The 24,786-nt window shown below is 40.3% G+C and overlaps 1 protein-coding gene across 1 annotated transcript in view; it reads left to right on the forward strand.

Annotated features, from left to right (window-relative positions):
- The first annotated feature begins 423 nt into the window (after positions 1 to 423).
- MAN2B2 (mannosidase alpha class 2B member 2) overlaps positions 424 to 24,786 on the forward strand; it is a 33,312-nt gene continuing 8,949 nt past the window's right edge. The window contains exons 1-10 of the mRNA XM_065659755.1: positions 424 to 696; positions 4,138 to 4,284; positions 7,892 to 7,997; positions 10,469 to 10,641; positions 11,786 to 11,901; positions 12,877 to 13,054; positions 17,596 to 17,794; positions 20,814 to 21,004; positions 21,931 to 22,117; positions 22,989 to 23,122. Coding sequence (XP_065515827.1) covers positions 436 to 696; positions 4,138 to 4,284; positions 7,892 to 7,997; positions 10,469 to 10,641; positions 11,786 to 11,901; positions 12,877 to 13,054; positions 17,596 to 17,794; positions 20,814 to 21,004; positions 21,931 to 22,117; positions 22,989 to 23,122 — 1,692 coding nt within the window. The 5' untranslated portion in view covers positions 424 to 435. The remainder of the gene's footprint in view (positions 697 to 4,137; positions 4,285 to 7,891; positions 7,998 to 10,468; positions 10,642 to 11,785; positions 11,902 to 12,876; positions 13,055 to 17,595; positions 17,795 to 20,813; positions 21,005 to 21,930; positions 22,118 to 22,988; positions 23,123 to 24,786) is intronic.

A 24,786-nucleotide genomic window follows, 5' to 3' on the forward strand; every position in this document is an offset into this window, starting at 1 on the left:
CTGCCCATGGCAGGGGGGTTGGAACTAGATGATCTTGAGGTCCTTTCCAACCCTAACTATTCTATGATTCTATGAAGGCCTAAAGAAAATATGTTCAATTCAGAAGAATGTGAAAAAAATTGAATTTAAAAAGCCAAGGATTTATAGTTGTATTTATAGTTGTCCAAGATTCAGAACTCAACATCCCTCAGAGCAACCCAGTTTTATGCGAAAACCAGCCCCAGAGCTCTCAGCAGGAGCCACCAGGACCTGGGGCTGTGGTTTTAGCTGGCTCTTGCACCCTGCTGTGGGGATCTCAGCTCCCTGCGGGGCAGCTCGGGTGTACCACAGGCACTCCCTCCCGCCTCAAAACCCTCCCATTTCAAGGAAAACCGCTGTAGCTTCTCGGTAACAAAGCAGTGACTCGAGCCAGTCGCACGCCTCCCCACCGCGCAGATGGTGCCGCGGCGCGGTACCCGCGCTCCTGCTCCTCGCCTCCCGCTCCCTCCCCGCCCCGGGGCCGCCGTGCCGGGAGGCGGTGCTGGGCCGGCGGGACGCGGAAGTGAAGCGGGGAGCTGCCGGGGAGCTGCCATGCGAGCCCCGCTCCTCCCGCTCCTACTCCTCAGCCTGCTGCCTTGGGCCGATGGCAGCGGGGCGCTGCGGGCTTTCGTGGTCGCCCACAGCCACATGGACGTCGGCTGGGTGTACACGGTGCAGGTGGGGCCCCGCGGAGCGGGGCTGGCCGGGGTGGGAGCGGCGCGGCGCGGCACGGCACGGCACGGCACGGCGGCTGTCGGGGTAGGGGTGGGCCTGGCGCTGCCCCAGCCCAGCGCCTTCCGGCTCGTAAAACTCTCCAGAGCTCCGCAGCGCTGACTGCGGGCCTCCGACTGGTCCTGCACCACCGCCGCAGAGAAACGAGGACATCCCTGTCCCTGCGCCCCGCAGGGATACAGCCCTGTCCCGGCAGGTGCATCTCCTGTTGGGAGGGCGCTCCCGACGGAGGAGGCATGGTTAGCTTGGGAGCTGTACCCATGAATTTTAGGATTATGTGTGCCTGTGTTCTGCAGGATGCTCCTGAGGGATTCCCCACCCCTCACCCTATTGTTTTTTAAGGAAGACCTTCGCTCCGTTGGATGTTGAGCTTTGATCCTATAGCAGATTTTCTTGGTCCTTTTGTTTATCTTCTTACTAAACCAAAACCCCAGGAAAACTTTGTCCTGTTTCCTACAGAAGAGAGCAGGACCCAGGCCCTTGATGGCTGGGGTGGGCTTGGAGCCTTGTCCCACAGAAGTGTAGGAGCAATGTGGTTTTTGTTAAATCAGATGCAGAGCAAAATAAGTCAGGTGGGGTATTAATACCTTTTCTATTTGTTAGTCGAAATCCTGACTCCTTCACCACCAGTATAAATTGCTTTCATTTTATGTGAAAGATGCTGTGGTGATTCTGTGATTCTGTGATACTTCACTCACTAGTGTGAAATGGCATCAGATGTTTAAGAGTAGCTGTAATAAAAGAGAACTAATGGCTCGCCAAGGAATCCCTGCTGTGCATTTGTTTGTCTTCCCTTTTTAGGAAAGATTAGTGAATTTCTCCTTTAATACCTCAAACTCCCACTCAGAAATTGCAGGAGAGAACATAAAATTAATTTTTATTTTGGGTCAGTTCGTGGTTGAAGATCTCCTCAAGGAGAAATGAAACACATATTTCTTTTTGAGAAGATGCAATTGCTTGAAGCCTCAGTGCCTGTGTTATTAAATCATAAGCATCAGCAATTCCCATAGTAAAAAACCACAGAGGTTACCTGTGCATCATTTCTTCTGTAGTAAAGTGAAACCTGAAGGTAACTTTGGAATACTGGTGTGATCCCAATGTATTTTACATTTTTCATTTGCTTTGTAAGTAGGTTACTCTGGGGACTGACTGCATACTGGTTTCTTAGTGTTTCATTTCTCCATTTATAAAGTGAAAAATAAGCATTTTAATTATATAAGAATAGCAACCTTCATTGTGTGCTGCAAATTATAGTATTGGTGGAGAATTACAGCATTGGTTGTATAATAAAAATTGTTTTCTCTCAAAGCAAGCAATCCATTGCAATCTGATAATAACAGTCGTACCATAACTTACACAAGATGTATCATCTCACTGGTGTATCTTACGTATAAGAGTGAAAGACACCTCATCATTGTCTAGAATGCAGTACAAAACAGTTTTTACAACATGCTAGAAGTTAAAAATCTGTATTTATATAATGTAAAGATTTAGGTAAAATCTTACCTGATTGATTGTTTATACTGGGTCACTGCTTATTGTTTTAGAGTATCTTATTAGCTGATAGAGGGTGTGAACTGGAGAGAAAATGCTTATTATTGCTTGCAAGTATCCTGCTTTGTGAGAACAATTGTCATTCCCACCCAGACAACTGGGGCTTATAAACTTTTTAGGATTGGGTAATATCTTACTGCTCAGTTCCAGCATAAGTTGAGTCAGAATAAAAACTAGCTTGCCTTCCTCATCAAAATACCTCAAGAAAATATTTTCAGTAAGTTTCCACACAGAATATTTTAGTGTTGTACTAAATTTTGAAAGTCCTTGTTCAGCTCTTAAAATTTAGTGTACTCCACTTAACTATTAAGAACTGAAATTGAGCTTGATGTTGTAATCATTGTACAGCTACTTGGAATTTAGAACACATCGTTTGTAGCCAGTTGCCAGTGGAAAGTGGAAATTCCTCCGCAGTCATTGGAGTTTGACACTGTTGGGTATTAGTAAAACGTAAAAGCTATGCCCTTAGTTAAAATTTCACGTTGTATTAAGCATCTAATCATAATCATGATTTTAAAGAACCCTTAAGAGCTGATCAAGAGATCATCGAACAAGTAATTATTTAGATAAACGCTAGAGTATTTTAAGCCATTCGTCCTACACTCGCATGTTTCCCCTTTTCTAATGACTCTTCAGCATTTTTACAAAAATAGTTGGAAAGAGAGAGGTTAGGAATAGCTCATTTCTGATTTGGATCATGTCATTCCCTTCTAATGTCAAAGTGCGATTATTCAAAATGCGCATTAGTTTTTGGATGGGTGAGAGATCTTTCTGTCAATCACTTTCGGATGCATGTATTTTCGTGTGCATTCTTCAACAAGTTCCAAGAGTTTAAGTAGAAGAGTGTTACGGTTAGTGTTAAAAAACCTTTCAATGACATGCTGATAACTTTGTTACAAGGAAACAGACATTGCAGGAAATCCTAGAATCTTTGCTGCTGTCTTTAGACATTCTGTGTCACTTTGAAAGTAAGTAAAGGGTGGAAAACTGGATCTGGTCAGCAGCAGTTGTTCTGGCAAGGATAAGTGTACATTAAATATCCTTGTGTACACACCTTTAAAATAACATGATGCTATTAATTTGATAACATACCATATCATAGGATATAACAATGTGATAGGTTATTTGATGGATACAGCTGTCATGTTTGCATTCCAGTAAAAATCCATAGGCCTCATTCTGGAATACAAGTAGCTTTAGGAACACCATAGACAGGATAAATGCACAAATTCTCATGCTGGATGTTTATACATCAACAGGCAAAGGGTTTGGTTTTACTGTATCCTAAGACATCAAGCCAAATGGAGTTACTTTACATGACTGAAGGTTCTGGGTCTAACAGTATGACACACAGCATACATATCTGTATAACTGTATTATACTTGTAATGCACACCCACAGCATGAAGTCGTATTTGCTATGAAGAAACAATTCTGATAATTCAGGTCATCAAATGAGCAGAAATGGAAGAATAAAATGTGCACATGGCTTCTTTAACTATGTTGGTGCAAAGTCTTATATTTCGTGACAAGCAATGAGGGACAGGGTAAGCTGTTTCCCAGTGCATCAAAAAGAAGGCCTGTATTGGTTCCTGCTGATTTTGGAGGAAGCTGCACCATGATCTAGTCAGGTCCCCAGTCAGGACATATTTTGGAGTGGAGAGGACCACAGACTGTGCATAATCAGAGAGAACTCAGTCTTCCCAGGTGTACAAAGGAAGTGAGCAACAAACATGAGGTTTACGATCTCCCTTTTCAAGCCCAATGAGTGTTCAAAACAACCCAGTTAATATAGGCAAAACAGAATTTATTTTCTGCATTTTGCTTCTTGCAGGAAAGCATGCATGCTTATGCAGCAAATGTCTACACGTCCGTTGTAGAAGAGCTAATGAAAGGAAAACAGCGCAAATTTATTGCTGTGGAACAGGAATTCTTTCGACTTTGGTGGGATGCGGTAGCCACAGACACACACAAGCAGCAGGTAAGTTGTACTAGAGCCATGCTTCCTGCTAACAAAGAATCTGTGCCCATTTTCAGGGGACAAGGAAGGGCAAAGTGCTTCCCTATTTGCTTTTTACCCAGGTCTTGTGTAAGCTGCCTCTGAATCTGGTACTTCTTGTGAAAGAACCTTAATTCTGAAGGCAGTTGCAAAAGGTTAAAACTCCAGCTATAGATTAGAGCAGTAGGAGGTAGCAACCTTTGCACTGAAGACTCTTTAAACTTTACAGTTCTTGTTTCATCGGTGACTGACTGACTTGGGGACATGCTAGTATAAGATGTGGGTGATTCTGAAAGAGACTGTACTGATATCTGCTAAACATTTGAAGCCTAACACTGCTCACAAGAAGGAACTTTTTTTCTTTCCAGTTAAGTACTGCTCAAAAACCTGCCATTCATAAACAAGGATGATGCAGCAAAGAGGTGACTGTAGATTCAACAACGTTTCTTTCCTAGTAAAGGCACTGTGAAGTTTTATTTGGCACTTCTTTCCTCTGGCATGAAACAAACACACTGAAAACAAAGACTGAGCTGGTAGCCTAACCAGCTGGTCATGCATTGCATTGCAGTGCAAGATGTTTAAGTTTTGGACCCTAAAACCAGAGGGTATACAGGTGCAGCTTCCTGTAGGTACTAACTTGGAACTCCATGGTCGGTTTTCTTACCAGGGTCCAGCCAACAGTAGTATATTACTTGTGGTACTTTATATTTCAGTTTGCTTAAAGTGCTAGATGTTTAAAGCATCACATAAAAAAAAGAAACCTCTTGTCTGATTTTTGGGCCTTTTTAACCTTCACTAAATTCTGAATCCATAACATGCATACAGCTGATCTTTGTATGAGAGATTTCACTGTGTATAGACAGTTCACTGTTATTGTGTGCACTCTTTGCCCATACTTGCCTGTTGCAGGAAAATTTTCTTGTTGGTTTTTAATTAGAGAACTGTACTGTAAGTCTGGGGTTGGGGAATTAAAGAAAATAGCAGGGACAGAAGAGTACTCTTAACTTTCTAAGGTAAGTTCATCGTATTTCAAGTGTGTTTTGCTGCTATAACCTAAATATAAAGGCCCAAGTCTGTAATATCTATTCTTGCTGTTATGTGGGATTCAGAAGAATTAAGTGTGTGTCACATTTGACTTCAGTTGTACAAAACTAGTACATATGAGTCACCCTTTAATTTTCTAGCCTAATTACTGATAATTGTTGCTTTATGCATTTTTACTCAGTTCTCAAGTTACTTTGTAGTTGATTCTCTGAAAATAAAAATTATTAAAACCAAATTCCTCTTATACCTGTGTGTGTGTCAAACACTGAATCTTTGATAATATTTAACAGCTGTGATGCTTGCTGGTAAGTGACATGTTTTTGTCATTAGCAAGTTGCAAATATTGAGCCTTTAAATTGGCTCTGGTTACTGTCCTGCTTTCTCCACTTGAACTCTAGCATTAATGATTTTCTGTAGTACAGGCTTTCTGATTTTAATTTTCCTATTTCCTCCCACCCCTTTAGTGGTTTACTTGGAATCCAGGATTTAATTCTAGTTTCTTTTGCAATGTCTGCTTCAGACTCAATTAATAGCATTTAAAACTCGTAAAAGGTACGGCCAGGTACTGAAGCTGATTTTACAGTTCAGACGAGGAGTGACATGTATTGCAGCAGTATTCAGACACATATGAACCTCTTAGTTCTCAGTACATGTTATTTCCACAGTATTTTCTTGTGTGAAGAGTTTCTGTCACTTTACCCTGGCTTGATGCCTGGGTCTTTCAACTAGCATAGCCACTTCTCTCTGTTTTTAGGGATGAGTTGATGAAAGGATAGTAGTAGGTGTCCCGAGGACCACAGGTATCTTCTACCACTGTAGCAGCCTGCTGCTTGTAGTACTGCTGGATCTGTTTCCTCGGTTCCTCCTTCCTTTTGCCTAGTTCCGGTAAGCAAAAGTGCTTGTCATTAAAGACGTTGGGATTTTTTTGTAGGATTGGGTATTAGTTAAATTGCTTGAATAATTTTTCTTGTTTTCAGCCTGACAGTGGTTACAGAAAACTATTAAAAAACATTTCCATATCCCAAAGTTTGGATCAGAGGTATCTTTTGGACATCCGTCCAGATGGGTAATAATAGCCGCAGCTGCTTTTAATATAGGTCAGGACCATTTCTGTGCTGACACCAGATATCAGTTATCTGGTCTCCCAGCATGCTAATCAGTCACCACAGTCAGCTAGAACTAATTTAGGAATGCTGAGCCCTGAAGCGTTTTCACAACATTGTGAACAAGAGAAATGATTATAATCAAAATTGACAATCTGGCATCATATCTGAGCAGACACCGAAGGTTCCTGGGGAAATAAACATAATAGCTCTGGAATTGGCATCCTGCATGACAGATTTAAGTAAATAAAAAAGGGGTGGGGGTTAGAAGACATATTTATATAAACTTTCTTTATAACAACTTTCTTCGTTGGAAGTTCGAGGTATTTTTGAAGTTTTAGGTAGTGAAGTAACTATAATGAAAACAGAAGACTCCCTAGCACTTCTAGAAAGGGACACAAACTATTACTCACTCCCTCCACACCACCACCCTTCACTTCCTCCAGCACATTTGCTAAAAGTTGTACTTGTCAGCATACAGTCTTTCATAGCATTCAAGCAGTACGTTTGGAATTCAATACATGTATGCAGTTCAAGCATGCCTGTTTCTAGTAGCTGAAGTGAAAAAAAAACACCTTGAATAGCTGAGCAAGTCATAATATATTGACAATTTTTAAACTAGGAAAAAGAGACCAGAATGAAAGTTAGCAGTGGGTTTATCAGGCAGCAAACCTGCTACATGTGAAAGAACTATTTCTTAATATACCGTTCTGTCTCTCACAAATTGAGCAGCCTGTCTGTGCTTTGAAGGCAAGGCAGATGCATACAGAGCACAAGGGATATGTTTGTGGCCACGGTGTGATGGCACACCATCTCCCTTCTAGATCCTGTAAATCTCAGTCTTCACACTGTTACAGAAGTAGTAAACTAAAGGAAACCCTGGAAACCTGGCCATTGCTGCTTGCATGGGGCTGCATATTGTTCTCTCATTGAGCCACCCAGTGTCTTCAGTAAGCCAAGACAGATGCAGCAGGAAGAAGACTTTGGAAGCAGCACTAGTATCTTCTGATATCTAGTAGCACTAGTATCTCCAGCTCTGGTTGTCTTGAGGCAGTATCCTAGACTGTTGCAGTGCAGTGTTATGGGGACATGTCTGCTGTTTAGATAGTATAAAGACACAGTAACAGCCCTACTGAGGAACACCAGGAGGATAGGGTCTACCTGACAGTGCATCCTTTGTGCCTGCTACCTGGTTTCAGTGTAAGCTCGGTAAATCAATGCATCGTGCAGCAGTTAGCACTTAACTTCCTCCCCACCTACCCACCCTTCTTCTCCTCAGCAGCACTCAGGATGGTTGGCCTTTTATCCCACTTCTGTCCTGGATGCCTTCTTGACAAGTTTTGTGTCTAGGTGATGTGCTGTGATCTGAAATGAATTTGCAGCCTTTTTTGGAAAAGACTGAAATGATGTTTACGTTTTGTGCCTTAATTTCAATATCGTAGGTCCATCAGTTGCTTCAGGAGGGGCGACTGGAATTTGTCATTGGAGGGCAAGTGATGCATGATGAAGCTGTGACACTAATTGATGATCAAATTTTACAGTTGACGGGTATGCATGTTTGCATTTAACTTGTATTTTTCATTGTTATGACCTTGGGGGGTTTGTTTGTTTTTCATTCCTCCACCCGAAGATTGCCATTGTTTTCTTACTCTTTAAGAGCTCATGAAAGCAAGTCTTACTTCTTACTTGCTGGTGGGTTATCTGTATAAAAATCTTTGCTTAAAAAAAAACCAATTCAACAGTTCTGCAGTAAGGAGAAGGGTTATTGAAAGCTGTTTTGCAGTTTAATTAATGTCAGTTATAAACTCCTTTGGAGAGCACAGCCTTTTGTATGTGTGTGTGTTTGAGAGCTTAAGCTCCTGGGAAGATAGTTATGGCAAAATTGAGGATATGAAATACTCTGGAAGAAAATACCTGGTAGCAGTTCAGAGTGTAAGGAGGTTGTATTGTTTAGGGAAAGCCCTCTGCAGAATATAGCCCACAGAATGTCACTCAGATCATCTGAATTTAGTTGAAAGACTTGCTTGATGAAGAAGCCCCCTTTTTATAATCATGATCACCAGCCTCTGTAGAAATAGATGCATATTTCCAAGAGATGCACTACTTCCCATTTTAATCTTTAAGCTTCTGCTTCCAGCAATTTATATGCTACACTTCTCATCTGATGGTCTAAAGAGTCTTTTAGTATTTAGATTTATATCCATCTGGTTAATGAAAAAACCCAGGATAAATCATGCCACCACTATGCGATAGATGTCATGAGGGAATAGCATACTTTTGGGGGCAGGAGGGGATGTATTAGCGCCAGCGGTCTGTCATGACTCATGTAAACCCTGCCCATTTCAGAGCTACACTCTGGACAGCTTTCTACATGGGAGAGTAAAGAGTCAGAAAACACTTTTATAATTTGCTGAATCTGACTGCGCAGCACCACTGACATTGTTCCTCGTCTTTGGTGTTTATCAGGAGCACAGGGAGAGCAGCAACTTTTGTACCTCAGTCACCACAACACATGCTGGCCAAGAGGAAGAGAGAGCATGAACATATTTTTTTCTCATCTGACTCCTGTGTTTAAAGGTTGTTATATGGGCTTAGTACACTGAACCCAGACTTCTCCAAAGAGCACACTAATATTAACTGAAGACTCCTATTGTTAAATGCAAATATAGCTTTTTCTTTCATTAAATTTGGTTGCAAAAAACATTAATTTAATATTTCATTCTGTGTGTAAATGGGTTTTTTGAAGACAATTCAGGTTAGGTAATTTATTCAGCAGGAACAAAAAAATTTTCAATTCTCATTTATTTGTCCTGAAAGCACTCCACTCAGTTTGAGTACATACAGTCAGTTGTATACACAATATTTGCATATCCCACATGCCCTTGGTCATCGTGCTGGTCGTAAGCGTGGTCAAAGCCCTTCCCAAATCTTCGCTAGCAAAGCCAAACCATCATACACAATATGTCCTTGGGCTGTATGTGGAGTTCATCTTGAGAAGACAAAGACAGTACAGGTATTTGGGATATACATTTCATGTCTCCTCCTGTCTGTTCAGCTACGCGAGTTTTGGAAGAGCCTTGCAAACTCTGCTTAAAATATGGTTCAGTAAGGAGAGTTAAAACAAACACATTGTTTGTATTTCCACTAGAGAAGACAGTACCCATGGGAAGGATGAAGTGAAAAGAGAATGCCTTGCAACCTCGGTTATTCAAATGTGATATTAAAATTGGAATGGAGTTAGTCCAAGATAGGGAAAATGGGGTTGTATTTTCGAATAGTTCTGAGCATGATTCCAGAACTATGAAATTAAGATCAACAAATTTATACTATATTTTTTGATGAGGAGGATCCTAGCGTGATATACTGGAGTTCTGAATAAAACCTACTGCTTAGCTGGTTCTTTTATTTTCATTTAAATGGCTTGTCCAAATTTCTTATCTGGTCTTTCTAGTTTGGGGGTTTCTTGTTTTGAAACTCATTTCAATGCAAAATTAATAACATTGGTTGGAAATAACTTCTTATATTAAGATTACAATTAACCTTTAGCTTCTTTCTTCTTTTTACAGCTGAGTATTGTATTCATATTAGTTTTGTTTACTGGATGGCTTCCTTGTCCCTTTGTCGTTGATATGAGACTCAGATTTTCTGAGAATGGGTGGTATAATTTAGACAAACATAAATTAGACCCCAGTATGTTGTTTTCATGCAGCCTCCAACCTGGCTATTAGTCTTAACCTAATCTGTATCTAAGTGCTTTTTTCCAGGCCTGTCTCTGATCATAATTCCTTTTTGTTATTCATCTTTTATGATGTTAATAAGTTATACTTGCAGAGCAAAATAAATATTGTCAGCATGAAACTTTCTGCTGTGAATCATTAAATTCCTAAAACTTTAAATGCTTTGGAAAACAGCAACAAAGAGCTAACCTTTAACTGCTTATCTGTAATAGTGTATGCCTAGTAAATTTATGAAATGAACTTATAAAAGTGTTCCTAACATAAACAAATCTTGTTTTGCAGAAGGCCATGGATTTCTGTACGAAACTTTTGGGATTAGGCCTCAATTTTCTTGGCATGTTGATCCTTTTGGAGCTTCAGCTACAACGCCAACTCTTTTTGCTCTGGCTGGTTTTAATGCTCATCTTATTTCTCGGATTGACTATGATCTGAAGGCTGACATGCAGAAAACCAAGGTAAGAATACCCATAGGAGTGCAACCCATTACCAGCCTCTATTTACATGAAGTTAAGATAAGCATCTCTCAGCTCTGTGCAAGGAAATGTGGGTATTTCTCTTCTGAAAGTGACATGCTGATTTCATATGTTAATGGTGAAATACGCTGAGTCTGTATAATAATATGATCAGGTACTGTCTTCATGATTTCTCATTAAAGATAAAATACAATCTAGGCTGAAGAAGATGCAAAATACGACCAGTTGGGCAAGGCTAAGTTGGTTATGGTGGTTGTCATGCTTGGGACACTTATTTGTGCCTGTAAAATTGATAATACTTGGTCAGTTAGAGTGGCAGCTAATCATGTTTTTACCAAATTCAATTTCGTTTCTTGTTCTGCCTTCTCTCACACTGCTTCTCATGCACAGTAAATGTTTTTCTTTTCCTACCACAGTGTTGGACCCCCATCTGTCAACAGTTATACACTAAATTATGTGAAAATAAGGGGCTGTCACTGGTCTGAGCTGGACATTAGGCAATTTTTATGTATCTTGGGTGAAACTCAAGTGTCTCTGAAGAAGACAACAGAACCATAGAATATGGTGAAGCCAGGACCTACCACCTTATGTTTGCAGTGGATTGTGATACTTCCTTTCTGCTGAAATCTTTTACGAGCTTTTAACAGTCTTTTCCCATTGTTTGTTTGGTTTTTGTGGTTTTCTTTTTTTTTTCCCTGGCACCTGACAGTCTGGAGGCTTCCAAAACTGTACAAATTCTGTTTCAGTTGATTAAACATTGATTCCCATTGACTACAGTGCAATTCAGATCACATCTGGATCTTTCTTAGCCTATAGGTGTTCAAGTCCCACTGAAACAAATGAGGTATATTGCCTGTGATAAGCTAGGCTTACATCTGGATTTTAGCAGTAAGCTGGCAGTGTGTTGCCTCCTCCATCAATATGAGTAGCGAGAGGCAACACAATAGCCTCCTATACATAACATGTGACCTTGCTTGGGGTACTATTGGCTGGTCTCAGGTAAGAACATCTAAAGTATTACAAGCGGTTGAAGTGAAGATGGGCAATCTGAAGTCTTAAGTTGTTAATGGTGGTATTCTGTCCTTGTCATCAAGGGTAATGATTTCTTACCTTTTTTGTTTTCCAGAAACTTCAATTTGTATGGCAGGGCTCTCCTTCCTTATCTGAAAGACAGGAGATCTTCACCCATGTTATGGATCAGTACAGCTACTGTACCCCATCTCAAATACCTTTTTCAAACAGGTCTGAAGATTCCTAAATAGACAGAAATACTGATCACTTCTGAGAGTTTATACTGGTGGAGTTCAAGTATTTTCTTGCCTGTTTTCATTCAGCAGTATTCTACTTCTATGCTTTCTCCTGACCTACAGTAGGCCAAGGTGATTCCTAGACTCTGTAGGTCTGAATGAGGATTACGAAGTATCCCCAGCTACCCACAATAATACATGAGGTTTGCTCAGTTCCTAACAATGGAATGCTCAAAAGTGACACTACTAACAGGCACTAGAAATACTTAAATATATTGACAGACTTTAAATATAATGTTTTCTAGCACCAAGAGACTTGGAACACAGGTACAACTTTGATATATATATATGATGTCAGTCCTTATAAAACAAAATAGAATAAAAATGTGAAACTAATCAGTTGCTATAAACAGGAAATGTCCAAAGCAGGACTGGGTTTCTGTTTCCCTATCTGGAAAAACACCAGGAAACTTAGTATTGACTTAGCTAGTGCCGATTGATTTTTTGTGGGAGATTTTCAGCGTTATATTGAGCTAAGATTGTGTATATCAAATGTATACAAACTAAAGTGACTAAAATTTTCCATTTACTTTGTGAAAAAAATCCAAGATCTTCTGAAATGTTTATTTTGATCATTGGCTTATCCAGTAAAATACTCTGTAAATGAAGTCTACTTGGGGGAACATCCCCTTTGTTATAAAGCTTGCTGTTTTGTCCTATGAGTTCTTTGTTCTGTGCCAGCAAGCAGCAGGGACTTGGAAAGTTGCACAGTGCAGAAAGAAAACTAGACCTTCTCCCTGGCCCCACACCCAAATAAACACTAAAACCTAAATATTAGCAATTAATATAAACTGCTTTTCTTTTGCTTCTTATTCCCCGTGTGTCTGCATTTTATCCCAGCACCATTTCATGTGTTTTTCCCAACTGAATGAATCCTGTTCATAGCCTGTTGCTTTTTCCTTCTACTTAGGTCGGGATTTTATTGGAATGGAATTGCAGCTTTCCCAGATCCACCAAAAGATGGTGTTTATCCAAACATGAGTCTCCCTGTTACAGATGCTAACATCCATCTGTATGCACAAACCATGGTGGCAAACATTAAGGAGAGAGCAGCCTGGTTCCGAACAAGTGATGTTTTGTGGCCATGGGTAAGTGCCCAGTGATCACATGGGTAAGTGATAAGCATTTGCTTTGGAAGTGGCAAGTGCACCTACAGCGTGGAGAGCAGGTACATGGTACTTTGTTGCTGTATGTACTGCAAAAATGCAGGTACAAACTATACAATGGGAAATTGCTTTTCTAATAAGTGGGCTCCAAATGAATAATTAACACTGGTTTTTAAAAGATAGAACTTCCTTCTGCAGTCTCCCAATTGTCTACCAAATCTTCCACCCTACTTAATATAAAAAAAAAAATGTGACAAGATTGTGAAGATTACCTCTTGCAAAACTATATTTTGCAGTATTGCTCCCCGCTTTCCTCCCCTTGTTTTGTGTATTTAAATATCTCTTCGCATAGCTGCCTAGCATAACAGAACTCTATGTTAAGAAAGATGATAGCATTAGAAGAAAATGTATTGCCCATTAGGTAGACAAGGTCTTTTATAACTGATTGGTAATCATTTTCTCATACAGGCTTCATATTTTAGTTAGAAACTGAAGCATAGCCCAGCTTGGTCATCCAAACAGTTTTTTCAGCAATATTCTGTGTTAGTTAGATCCTACATGTACACATAGCACTGATATGCTCTCACTGGTTTTACGTCCTTAGGAAACAGTAACTTTTCCTAAACTGAATGTACAGTCTGGTTTTTAATTTTCATGGATGCTGTAGGTCTCATAATTACAATACTGAAGGAGGACATGTGTGGCTGTTTCACCACAATATCTGTTGTTGCAAAGAGAACAAATGTTTTCTGACTGATGCAGCTCTGAGTCACTGATTTGTTTTTCCCGTGTTTGTGACAGTTGCTTATGTTGATTTTTATTTTTGTTCTAAGAGGGTGAAGGGAGAAGATATAATCCTCTGCAGTAGTGCTATGGTGAAATGGGGAGGAAGTTTTGAATAGTACAAATTAATTCCAAACATCTAGATCCAAACCTTCATTTTTGCAGTAATACAAGAAAATTTCAACCTCTGACTTCCTGATTTGTGTGCTTGTGCTAATGAGTTTTAAACAAAGAAATACAAGTTTGTTATTCATTCATAATGCTATAAGGAAGAAGTTCTTTACTATGAGGGTGGTGAGGCACTGGAACAGCTTGCCCAAAGAAGTGGTAAATGCTCCATCCCTCGCAGTGCCCAAGGCCAGGTTAGACAGAGCCTTGGGTGACATGTACTAATGTGAGGTGTCTCTGCGCATGGCGGGGGGGGGTTGGAACTAGGTGATCTTAAGGTCCTTTCCAACCCAAACCGTTCTATGATTCTATGTAAAGACATATAAATAGATACACTATTATTCCATGTCTCTATAACTAAGCTTATCTAGTTTTTTCATGATTACAAATACTTCGGAGTACTTGGATTTATTGGGTTTTTTTCCCCTTCAATTAAAATCAAGAAATACACACCTTCCCATTGAAGTTCAGACCTCACATCTAGACTATTGGGACTTTTCTTATGAGTTATATGGATAAACAGGTATTCATTCATGATTTGAAACACCTCGTTGTGCAGGACAAGATATTGAGCTATGGGGCAGTATAAAAGTTCAGACCTGCCCCTCTAGAGGTTACAGCAGGAGGTTACTCTCTAGAGGTTACAGGTCTTAAGGGCTGGAATTCATCCTTGAGGCGTTTTTTGGCCTGCGTGGTTGAACTAACTGTAATGTGTAGCATTCCTGTGCAAAGTTCTGTTCATATAGTGAGTGGATGTGATGACTGACTACAGCAGGGTCTCCTGGATATCCTTGCTCTGCAGAGCTACACTACTCCTCAGCTACTGTTTTGTGTCAGTGTGAGCACCATCTATGAGTCCAGCATGTCCCCTTCTGTAGTGCAAAGTGTCTACTTTTTATGAGGAAGTCTCCTTGGATCATGAGTTGAAAGTAGTGCTCTGTAAATATGAAGTACTTTTGACTGGCAAACGTATAACTTCCTCCCCACAAATTTAATTGGAGTCAGCATTAGGAAGTCTGGTTTGCACTGACTGAGGCACTTTTCAGTATGTGGTTTAATGTTTTAGTAGCTCATTCCAGTTTGAAGTTGTTTTCCAGTTCGTGCTGTATAAATACAGAAGATCTCTGAGTAGAAGAACTTTTCTGTTTTGGAAGTGGAATTTGTTGAAACACCTAGTAAATGGGGAAGTGGTGGGGGTAGCCCTCTCATCTGGGAAAGAGAAAGGAGAGTATTTGCCTTTGAGATCAACTGAACTCATCAGGTTCAACTCATTCAGCTTATCATCAAGGTAAAGATTGAATTGAAATTGAAATTGCAAAGAAAACAACCTCCTTGACTGTTTCTTCAAAACATCTGCTAGGGTTTTCAATACAAATTGCTGAGACCATCTTTATTTTGAAAATGAAGTCAGGGTTTTATGTTGCCTCCACAGCAAAGTGTTGACTTCTTGTACAGTGTTTTCTTTCTCAAGCACAGAGATATGAAGGTATCAATGTTGGCCTTTTTGTGTGGAAAAGGTTTCTTAGCATGTTATTCTTCTTCAAATCAATGTTTTTACTGTAATACTGATAACTGAAGAATACACATGGTGCCATGGCTGAGTAACTCTTTCGTTTTCCTGTTTGACTACTGTAGTTGAACAAAGTTGTGCTTAAACAATGCCTTTTTTAAACACTTGTATGTGCAATCTGTGCTGAAACAGAAGGCAGAAGTTAGAATAATAGAATCATAGAATAGTTAGGATTGGAAAGGACCTTAAGATCATCTAGTTCCAAACCCCCTGCCATGGGCAGGGACACCTCACACTAAACCATGTCAGTCAAGGCTCTGTCCAACCTGGCCTGGAACACCACCAGGGATGGAGCATTCACAACTTCCCTGGGAAACCCATTTCAGTGCCTCACCACCCTTACAATAAAGAACTTCTTCCTTATATCCAATCTAAACTTCCCCTGTTTAAGTTTTAACCCGTTACCCCTTGTCCTGTCACTACAGTCCCTAACAAAGAGTCCCTCCCCAGCATCCCTATAGGCCCCCTTCAGATACTGGAAGGCTGCTATGAGGTCTCCACGCATCCTTCTCTTCTCCAGGCTGAACAGCCCCAACTTTCTCAGCCTCTCTTCATACGGGAGGTGCTCCAGTCCCCTGATCATCCTCGTGGCCTCCTCTGGACTTGTTCCAGCAGTTCCATGTCCTTTTTATGTTGAGGACACCAGAACTGCACACAAAACTCCAGGTGAGGTCTCACAAGAGCAGAGCAGAGGGGCAGGATCACCTCCTTGGACCTGCTGATCACGCTCCTTTTGATGCAGCCCAGGATACGGTTGGCTTTCTGGGCTGCAAGCGCACACTGCTGGCTCATGTTCATTTTCTCATCAACCAACACTCCCAAGTCCTTCTCTGCAGGGCCGCTCTGAATCTCTTCTCTGCCCAGTCTGTAGCTGTGCCTGGGATTGCTCCGACCCAGGTGTAGGACCTTGCACTTGTCATGGTTGAACTTCATAAGGTTGGCATCAGCCCACCTCACAAGCATGTCAAGGTCCCTCTGGATGGCATCCCTTCCCTCCAGCATATCAACCGGACCACACAGCTTGGTGTCATCGGCAAACTTGCTGAGGGCGCACTCAATCTCACTGTCCATGTCACCGACAAAGATGTTAAACAAGACCAGTCCTAACACCGATCCCTGAGGGACACCAGTCGTTACTGGTCTCCAGCCAGACATTGAGCCATTGACCACAACTCTTTGTGTGCAGCCGTCCAGTCAGTTCTTTAGCCACCAAGTGGTCAAGTTGTGCAAGCGTGCTTAAAAAGAAGCTTTAATACACACTGTATCACCTCTCAACTATTTGGATGAGTACTATAGTCTGTTGTCGTGAAGGGGGATCAGCAGCACATTGTGTGACATTTGTACTACAGGCATCTCTGTCCAGATTGTTTTGTATCATGTCATGTCCTCAGCACTTCCTAAAGCTGTAAGCATTCTTAAGAGCAGAAAATAAGAACTTCCTCATTTTTTGCTAAGTGGAAGAAATGCAGTCTGAAAAAAACCCAAAGGTTATCTTTCCAGGCATGTATGCATGCATTTTTCCAATTCCTACCATGAAATTACATGCTCTTTCATAATATGGTGTTTCAACACACTTCTCCCTATCTGTAAGGCTGACAGAATCCTATCTGACAGAATCCCAAGGGTTGGAAGGGACCTAAAAAGATCATCTAGTCCAACCCCCCTGCAAGAGCAGGGTAACCTACAGTACATCACACAGGAACTTGTCCAGGCGGGCCTTGAATATCTCCAGTGTAGGAGACTCCACAACCCCCCTGGGCAACCTGTTCCAGTGCTCTGTCACTCTTACAGTAAAGAAGTTCTTCCTGATGTTAAGGCTGGTTGGTTATCAGCTGATCTGTGCAAGTAACCCTACCTGGTCTTGACATTTTTGCAATAAATAACTTTATATGAGCAGTCAAGATCAAAATAAATACTGTTTTAACATAGGTTAGCATCAAAAAAGATCCTTCTAAATTGCATGACCCAAAGTCATTTGGCTGTTCTGTTTTTGGAATTTCAGGGCTGTGACAAACAGTTCTTTAATGCATCTGTTCAGTACTCCAACATGGACCTGTTGTTGGATTATATTAACAAGCATTCTGCTGAGTTTGGAGTGACTGTCCAGTATGCCACGGTTGGTGATTACTTCCAAGCAGTTTATAGCAGGAATCTAACATGGGAAATTCGGGACTCTCAAGACTTTCTTCCGTATTCAACAGGTAATTTAAGTTCACAACTGCATAATGTCTGCCTCAAATGTACAAATTTAAAATCTTAGTAAAGGAAAATAGAGAAAATGAGAAATAAAGGAAAAAAACCCAAACAAGAACCAAACTTCTTTTATAACATTTATTTACACTACAAGGCATAGCGCACAAAATCCCTGTAGTCTCTTAGGTCATCTGCAGTATTAGATGTGCATGTTATGCCTCTACTCTTCCCCAAAAATGAGTTGTAGTAAGGACAGAGTGCTCTAGGATCCAGGGAATGGAAAGGAAACTGGTTAACTGAAAGATACCTAGAAACAGATGGATGCAGAGTGAAATAAAACAATGTCCTAGTATTACTGTTCAAATGAACTGGATTATGCATAGATTAGAGCAGACATGGAGCCCTGGTTTTTGCCGGGATAGAGTTAATTTTCTTCTTAGTGGCTGTTGCAGTGCTGTGTTTTGGCTTTAGTATGCGAACAATGTTTATAACATAGATCTTCTAGCTGTTACTAAGTGGCTCTTACCCTGATCAAAGAGTTTTCAGTCTCTGATGCTCTTGCAGTGAGGAGAGGCACAAGAAGCCGTGAGGGAGCAGAGACAGGACACCTGACCCAAACTAGCCACAGCACCTCATGCCCAGTATAGAAACTGGGGGGAGTCACCCTGAAGGGACCCCCTCCTTGCTTGAGTCAGGCTGGGTGTTGGTCAGCGGGTGGTGAGCAATTGTGTTGTGCATCACTTGGATTTCGTGAGGTTTATTCCTTTCTTTATTTCCTTTTATTGTTGCTAATATGTTAAACTACATGATTAAGCCACTATAGATGGTAAACGTGACATTACGTAATCTGTGAATGTCTGAAGGAGAAGCAAGGCAGGTAACCCAGGGACCAAAGCAGTCTGAAAGCTCTTAGGGTACTTTGTTAATACAATGGAATAGGAGTGGTCAAAGTGAAGCAGTTGCTGCAGAGGATTTGATGTCCATGCTCTATGTAATTCCACGGATACTGGATATAATCTGGACTAAGTGCCCATTAATGCTGGTTATATACCATCCAGTCTGTAAACTCCAAAACTAATCTTTTCTATAAAGCAAAGCAGAGCAGATAAGGATGGCTCATAAGTTTACTTGAAAAACATGTTCCTGATCCAAGCAAAATACTAATGTAGATGAATCCCTAAAGTCTCCTGTAGGAGAAAGTCTTGTCTTTTTTGTTAAAGAGAACAGTTATAAGTTCTGGGGGGGAGGAAAAAAAGAAGTGTTATTTATAACTGAAGTCTCAAAAAGTAAAAATACCACCTGTATTTCTGAAATATCATAGTATGATGTAACGCACGTTCATTGCAGCTGCTTGTCGCTTGCTTGCTTATGTGCTGTACTATCTTAGCTCTTCGAGCACAGCTGAAAAGTACTGGGAAGATAGGAAAGATGGCATGCCATACCCAGCACCCTTTCAATCATTTTCCCACGTGCATTTACCCTTTTAGGCCTCATATTTAAGTATGCAGAGAGAAGACACAGCTAAGTTCTCAGTTTCTAAACTCATTAATCTTCTTCACTGCCTGGTTTATCATTAAAATATCATTGGTATCATTAATATAGCTGTCTATATAATTGTAGCTGCTTCATCACATTTTTTGGCACTTGGGTTGTGTATCTCAGACTATTCTGTAACATGTCTGTTAACTTTTCAATGAATAAAAATAACCATTGCTTCCTGTGAATCATTGCATAGGCTGATCCCTGGCTCATTTGCCTCCCTTTAGGAATCGTGTCATATCTAACAATTTGCGGATAAATGTATTGCTAGTTCTAACTGCTAATATCCTCTTACATCTGGGCTCTTGCCTCTGTCTTTCTGGCATAATTTACAGGCAGTAGTCAATTGCTATTAGCTTGCATAATGGCATCACCTTGAGTGTTCCAGGTGGGTGCCCACACATGGATGCAATTCTTCCCCAAACGGCTTACTATGCCTAGCAATTGCAGTATAGATTCGAGTGCACTTTCTCCCACATACTGTTTTGCCTCTTGATGATTAATCCTCTCTCATTTTTTCTATGCCGTCTTATGAGTCACTTATTGGGCTTAGTGTCATTTCTGTCATATGCCTTGGAAACTCAAGTTTTAAGTCTCAGATAAGTATTTCTACTTTCTGCTATACATTCATTGTTCTGTACTAGCGTGCATGTGGGACTCTTCTGCTCGAAACCTTGAGAACTGAAATGGAGTTCATTGTGTTCAAACTTCTAGCATTTTTAGGCCAAAAATAGTTTCACCTGGAGTTTTTGAGCGAAAGATCCCATTTTCCAGTTGTTGCCTTTGATCCTTGATAGCAGATTGTTATGGTTGCATGTATGCACTCCTGAAAGCACTTTCTGCAGCTTCCCCCAAAACCAACCAAACCTCCCCACACTAAGTAGAGATTTGGAGGTTTTAAAATCAAATACATGTTTTCCTAGTTTACTCGGGGGGGGGTACTGGAAATACTAACACAAACTAACTGTTGAAATACTTTCTACTGACCACTTGAGGGCATCTTTTGATGTACTTTGAAGTGCTGCCGTGGTTTGGAGTCATTACAACATCACTGTTTCTACTCCATTTTGAGGAAATGAAATTTAAGATAAATTCCTTTGACTAAAAGGGGGAAATGCAGAGAGATTGTATCAAGCATTAGCCAAGGATTATAATCCACTTATTAATAAGTAATAAAATATGCTTCAGTGAAACTTCTGAAGTTGTTCTGTGCAGGTCCACAAAGAAATTTCTGCAAGCACAGGTTAACTTAGTTGGTAATAGCTTTGAATCAACACTCATGTTACTAGGCCTGTAGTAAAGATTGTAGTTCTCCAAAGTGCACTTTTATGGCTGTGTTTCTTTGCAGGGTTTACGACTATTCTGTTTGATGTGTAAACCTACATCAGGTTTCATGTAAGAAGCTGTACCATACTAGTCTAATAAATAACATATAAGTGATAACTGAAATGGTATTATGATGTATTGGATCTGTTCAACCCTTAACAGAGCCATTTCAAGCATGGACTGGGTTTTATACTTCTCGGAGCGTGTTAAAAGGAATTGCAAGGAGAGCAAGTTCACTGCTTTTCGCTGGAGAGTCCTTTTTCACTCAGTATGTCCAGAAACATCCAGCAGGTTCTATTTGCAAGTGTGAAGCCTTAAAGCAACTTCAGAGCCTTAGATGGGCAGTTTCAGAGGTAAAGACTGATTTTTTAATTTGAATGAAAATGTTAATTGCCCACAAGCAAAGCTTTCCTTAAGAATGTCATAGAATCATAGAATCATAGAACAGTTAGGGTTGGAAAGGACCTCAAGATCATCTAGTTCCAACCCCCCTGCCATGGACAGGGACACCTCACACTAAAATGTCAGCTGGAGTGTCTTGAGGTTGCTTTTATGTTTTTAGAAAAAACATTTCCCTTTAGCAAGTCATAAGTAAAAATACAGCAATTCTTCAAAAAACAGTCTTGAAACATGACTTTAGCCCCTTAGCCATTCATTCAAGACATGGTTACTGGCAAATGTTTTCTTCAGCCAGTGAAGGAATATGTGGTTTCAAACTTTACATGTAAAATTATTTTCCTTAATGTTAATTTTATCATTTACAAAATGGTTTTCAAATAATTAACTAACTGAAAACTCTTGATAATCTCTACTCCTGCAAGTTAGAAAAGGAAGGACAGATTTGTTTCTTCAAAGTTCAGCAGCTGAGTGATCAGCCTCATACCATCAGCCATTTACAGGCCTCAGCCCTTTTGCTGGTAATAAATATTTATCCAGCTAAGTTATTAACCAGACCTTAGAAGGAAATGAAAAACCTATCTTGTTATGGTATTTTTGCTGCATTCTTACTTTCAGTAGGTTGTATTTTTTTCCTCCAAGTATGTAACTAGTAATTTCTAAATATCAAAATAGCAATATATAGAGAGGGAAGTCTGTGTGCATCTGGTCTTTGACCATTTTGTTCTATTTATTGAAATTTGGCATAGGTGAAATGTTTGAACTGTGAATATAGCTTACTAAGTTCTCCGACTGAAGGTTAGTGGACCATGTTAATATAAATGAAAACCTGAAGTTGTCATCCTCTTGCATTGTAACCTTTCAAACTGCCCTTAAATGTAAGGTCCAGCACCATGATGGTATAACAGGCACAGAGTCTCCCAAGGTGAAGGACATGTACATGAACAACTTGATGTATGGCATGTTCAACGTAAAGAAGCTAATGGCTTCCATAATCTTTGACATGAATAATGCAAAGAAGAATGGTGAGGTCTATTCTTCTGTCTACATTAGAGACTCAGGAATACCAGGTACTTTTTACACAGCTTCTCCAATTTGAAGGCTAGCTTATGAAAACTACTGTGTTTTCCTCCAAAACAATCAACATACTATGTACCACTTAAGTTCTGTGAACCACAGCTGGAAAATCCTGTTTGCTTTATGAGATCTGCCAGACCTGAGGCAACTCAAATGAATCTGTGACATCTTAAGCATCTGAAACCAGGACCTTTAAACTGATGTTGAGCAGAACCCTACTCCAGTGCATGTATTACACCTGGCTCTTAGAATCAGATCTCAACTGTAAAACAGAGGGAAGAGGTGCTGATCGGATTAATTACTAAACTAACCCTACTGTGCAGCAGAAGATTAGATAGTAAGAAGTACAATCACAGTTGAGAAATGTTCTTGCTATAATGTATTGCCATATTAAGGAGTCTATGCTAAAGACTGTACATTCTCTTTTACTTTGGAAACTTTTTAACTGTCAAATGTAAGTGCCGTGGGCTGCACAACAGACTGATTTGGCTTTTTACAGGGTTGTTTTTAGATTAGACTTCCCATTTGATCTTCTGTATATCTCTGATAAAGTTAATACTGCATGACAATGAGTTGTAAGCTGCTTATTTTCACTAGATGCATTTACATTCAACTCAGGTGTCATTTTCTGAATACATGGTCTCTTTTTGTTGGGAAAAGAATAGAAGAATGAAGCAGAAGAGGTTTTTATGAAGTACTATAAAATGTCCTTTTTTTCAATCATAAACTTTTACTGCAGGGTTTTATGTTAAAATTTTGTAAGATGGTTGTACCTAGACAGGTCTCTCAAATGCTTTTTAATATCACATTTTAAAAATACATACTTTTAGTGACTGATAGTTTTGTCTGTTTGCATGCACAAAGGTGCCGCAGGCATTGAGCAGTACATTGTCGTCTATAATCCACTGGCGTGGAACATCACTACCTTTGTGAAGCTTTCTGTCAGCCACTTGGCAATGACTGTCTATGATGAACTGGGATATCCTGTGCCGGCTCAGGTACTTCAACTTTGTTTCTTTCTGTTGCTTTTCTTTCACTTGTCAGTTTTCACTGACTTGATCCCACCTCCTGTCAAAGTGTGGTAATGTATAGTATTACAGCAAAAACAAGTATTATCAAATTGGGATTTTCCTAGTCCTCCTTCAAATGATTATGTTTTTTCTTCTAGTGTGTTTGGTTTGTCCTTTGTATGCCTGCTGTGTGTGCCTGACCCCTGCTTTTCTTTGTAGAAAATAGTTTCCAGTAAAACCTTTTCATTTGAAGCCCTGCCTTGTAATTGACAGTCCTGTTTGTACAATTGACAAAGTGCCTTGGGTAGGAGAATTGATTGAAGAAATTTAGGAATTGAGGCTTGGCAAGTGCTCTGCCACCTTTCGCACCACTTGTATGAGTTGAAGTGGCTCCCTGTGAGTGGGAATAGTAAGATTAGAAGGTCTTCAGTGTGAATAACAAGATGTATGCCAATCCACAGCATGAAGCTACAGACAACTGTCCTGGGTTCGCTGGGAAAGAGTTAATTTTCTTCCTAATAGATGGTACAGTGCTGTGGTTTGGCTTTAGTATGAGCAAAGTGTTGGTAACACAAGATGGTTTAGTTGTTGCTAAGTAGTACTACCTGAAGTCAACTTTGTTTCCTATGCGCTGCCAGCAAGGAGGGGCACAAGAAGCTGCGAGGAAACACAGCCAGGACAGCTGACCGAAACTAGTCAAAGGGATATTCCACTCCACAGCATGTCATGCTCAGTATAGAAACTGGGGGAAGTTTCTATACTGCGGTTGGCTGGAAGCTGTTTATTGCTGCTCAGGGACGGGCTGGGCATCAGTCAGTGGGTGGTGAGCAATCGTGTTGTGCATCACTTGGTTTTCTTGGGTTGTATACCTCTCTTTCTCATTATTAACATTAATAATATTTATTATTATTATTCTCAACATCATATTTTAACTTTCTTTTAATTATGAAACTGTGCCTATCTCAACCCAGGAGGTTTACGTTTTCCCAGTACTTCTCCCCATCCCACTGCACGGTGGGGGGTGAGCAAATGGCTGCATGGTACAGTTGCCAGCTGGGGTTAAAACATAGCAGTCTTTTTTGAAACCCACTGTGGGGCACAGAGTGCCGAGATAATTACAGAGCTGACCAGAGTGTGATAAAACAAATTTATTATGAGCATTCATTGTATTGATTTATTGTTGCTGGTCACAATATTGATTTATTTGCTCTAGGAGTTGTTGCACTTGTTTTCAGGGTTGTTATGTTATACCTCACCTGCAGTTTGTGTTCCCTGTAGTGATGTTTATCATCCCTGGGGGCTGGGCTAAGATTATAGTTTTGTTGTGCTTCACAGTATTGATTTATGATATGTAGAATTCTGGATAGTGACACTGATCTGGTATGCGTACTCAGCATTGCCGTCACCTCTGTACTTTGGGAGCCATCTATCGGGAACTATTAATATTTACATCTTTCACCATTTCCCCTCAAAGAGCCAGACTATGTAAGAGACATCTTCCTATAGCTTCCTTCCTTTCTTCTCTCCTTCCCTCTTTACTTCCTTCTGGCATGTTCCTTCTCCAGGCTGATTACAGTAGCATTTGAGAGTTTTTAAGATTTTGAATTTCCTTCAAACCAGTTCAGCATGTTGCTGAATGTGGTTCAGGTCTT

The sequence above is a fragment of the Lathamus discolor genome, chromosome 1 (assembly GCF_037157495.1).
Source record: "Lathamus discolor isolate bLatDis1 chromosome 1, bLatDis1.hap1, whole genome shotgun sequence".
Taxonomy (NCBI): domain Eukaryota; kingdom Metazoa; phylum Chordata; class Aves; order Psittaciformes; family Psittacidae; genus Lathamus; species Lathamus discolor.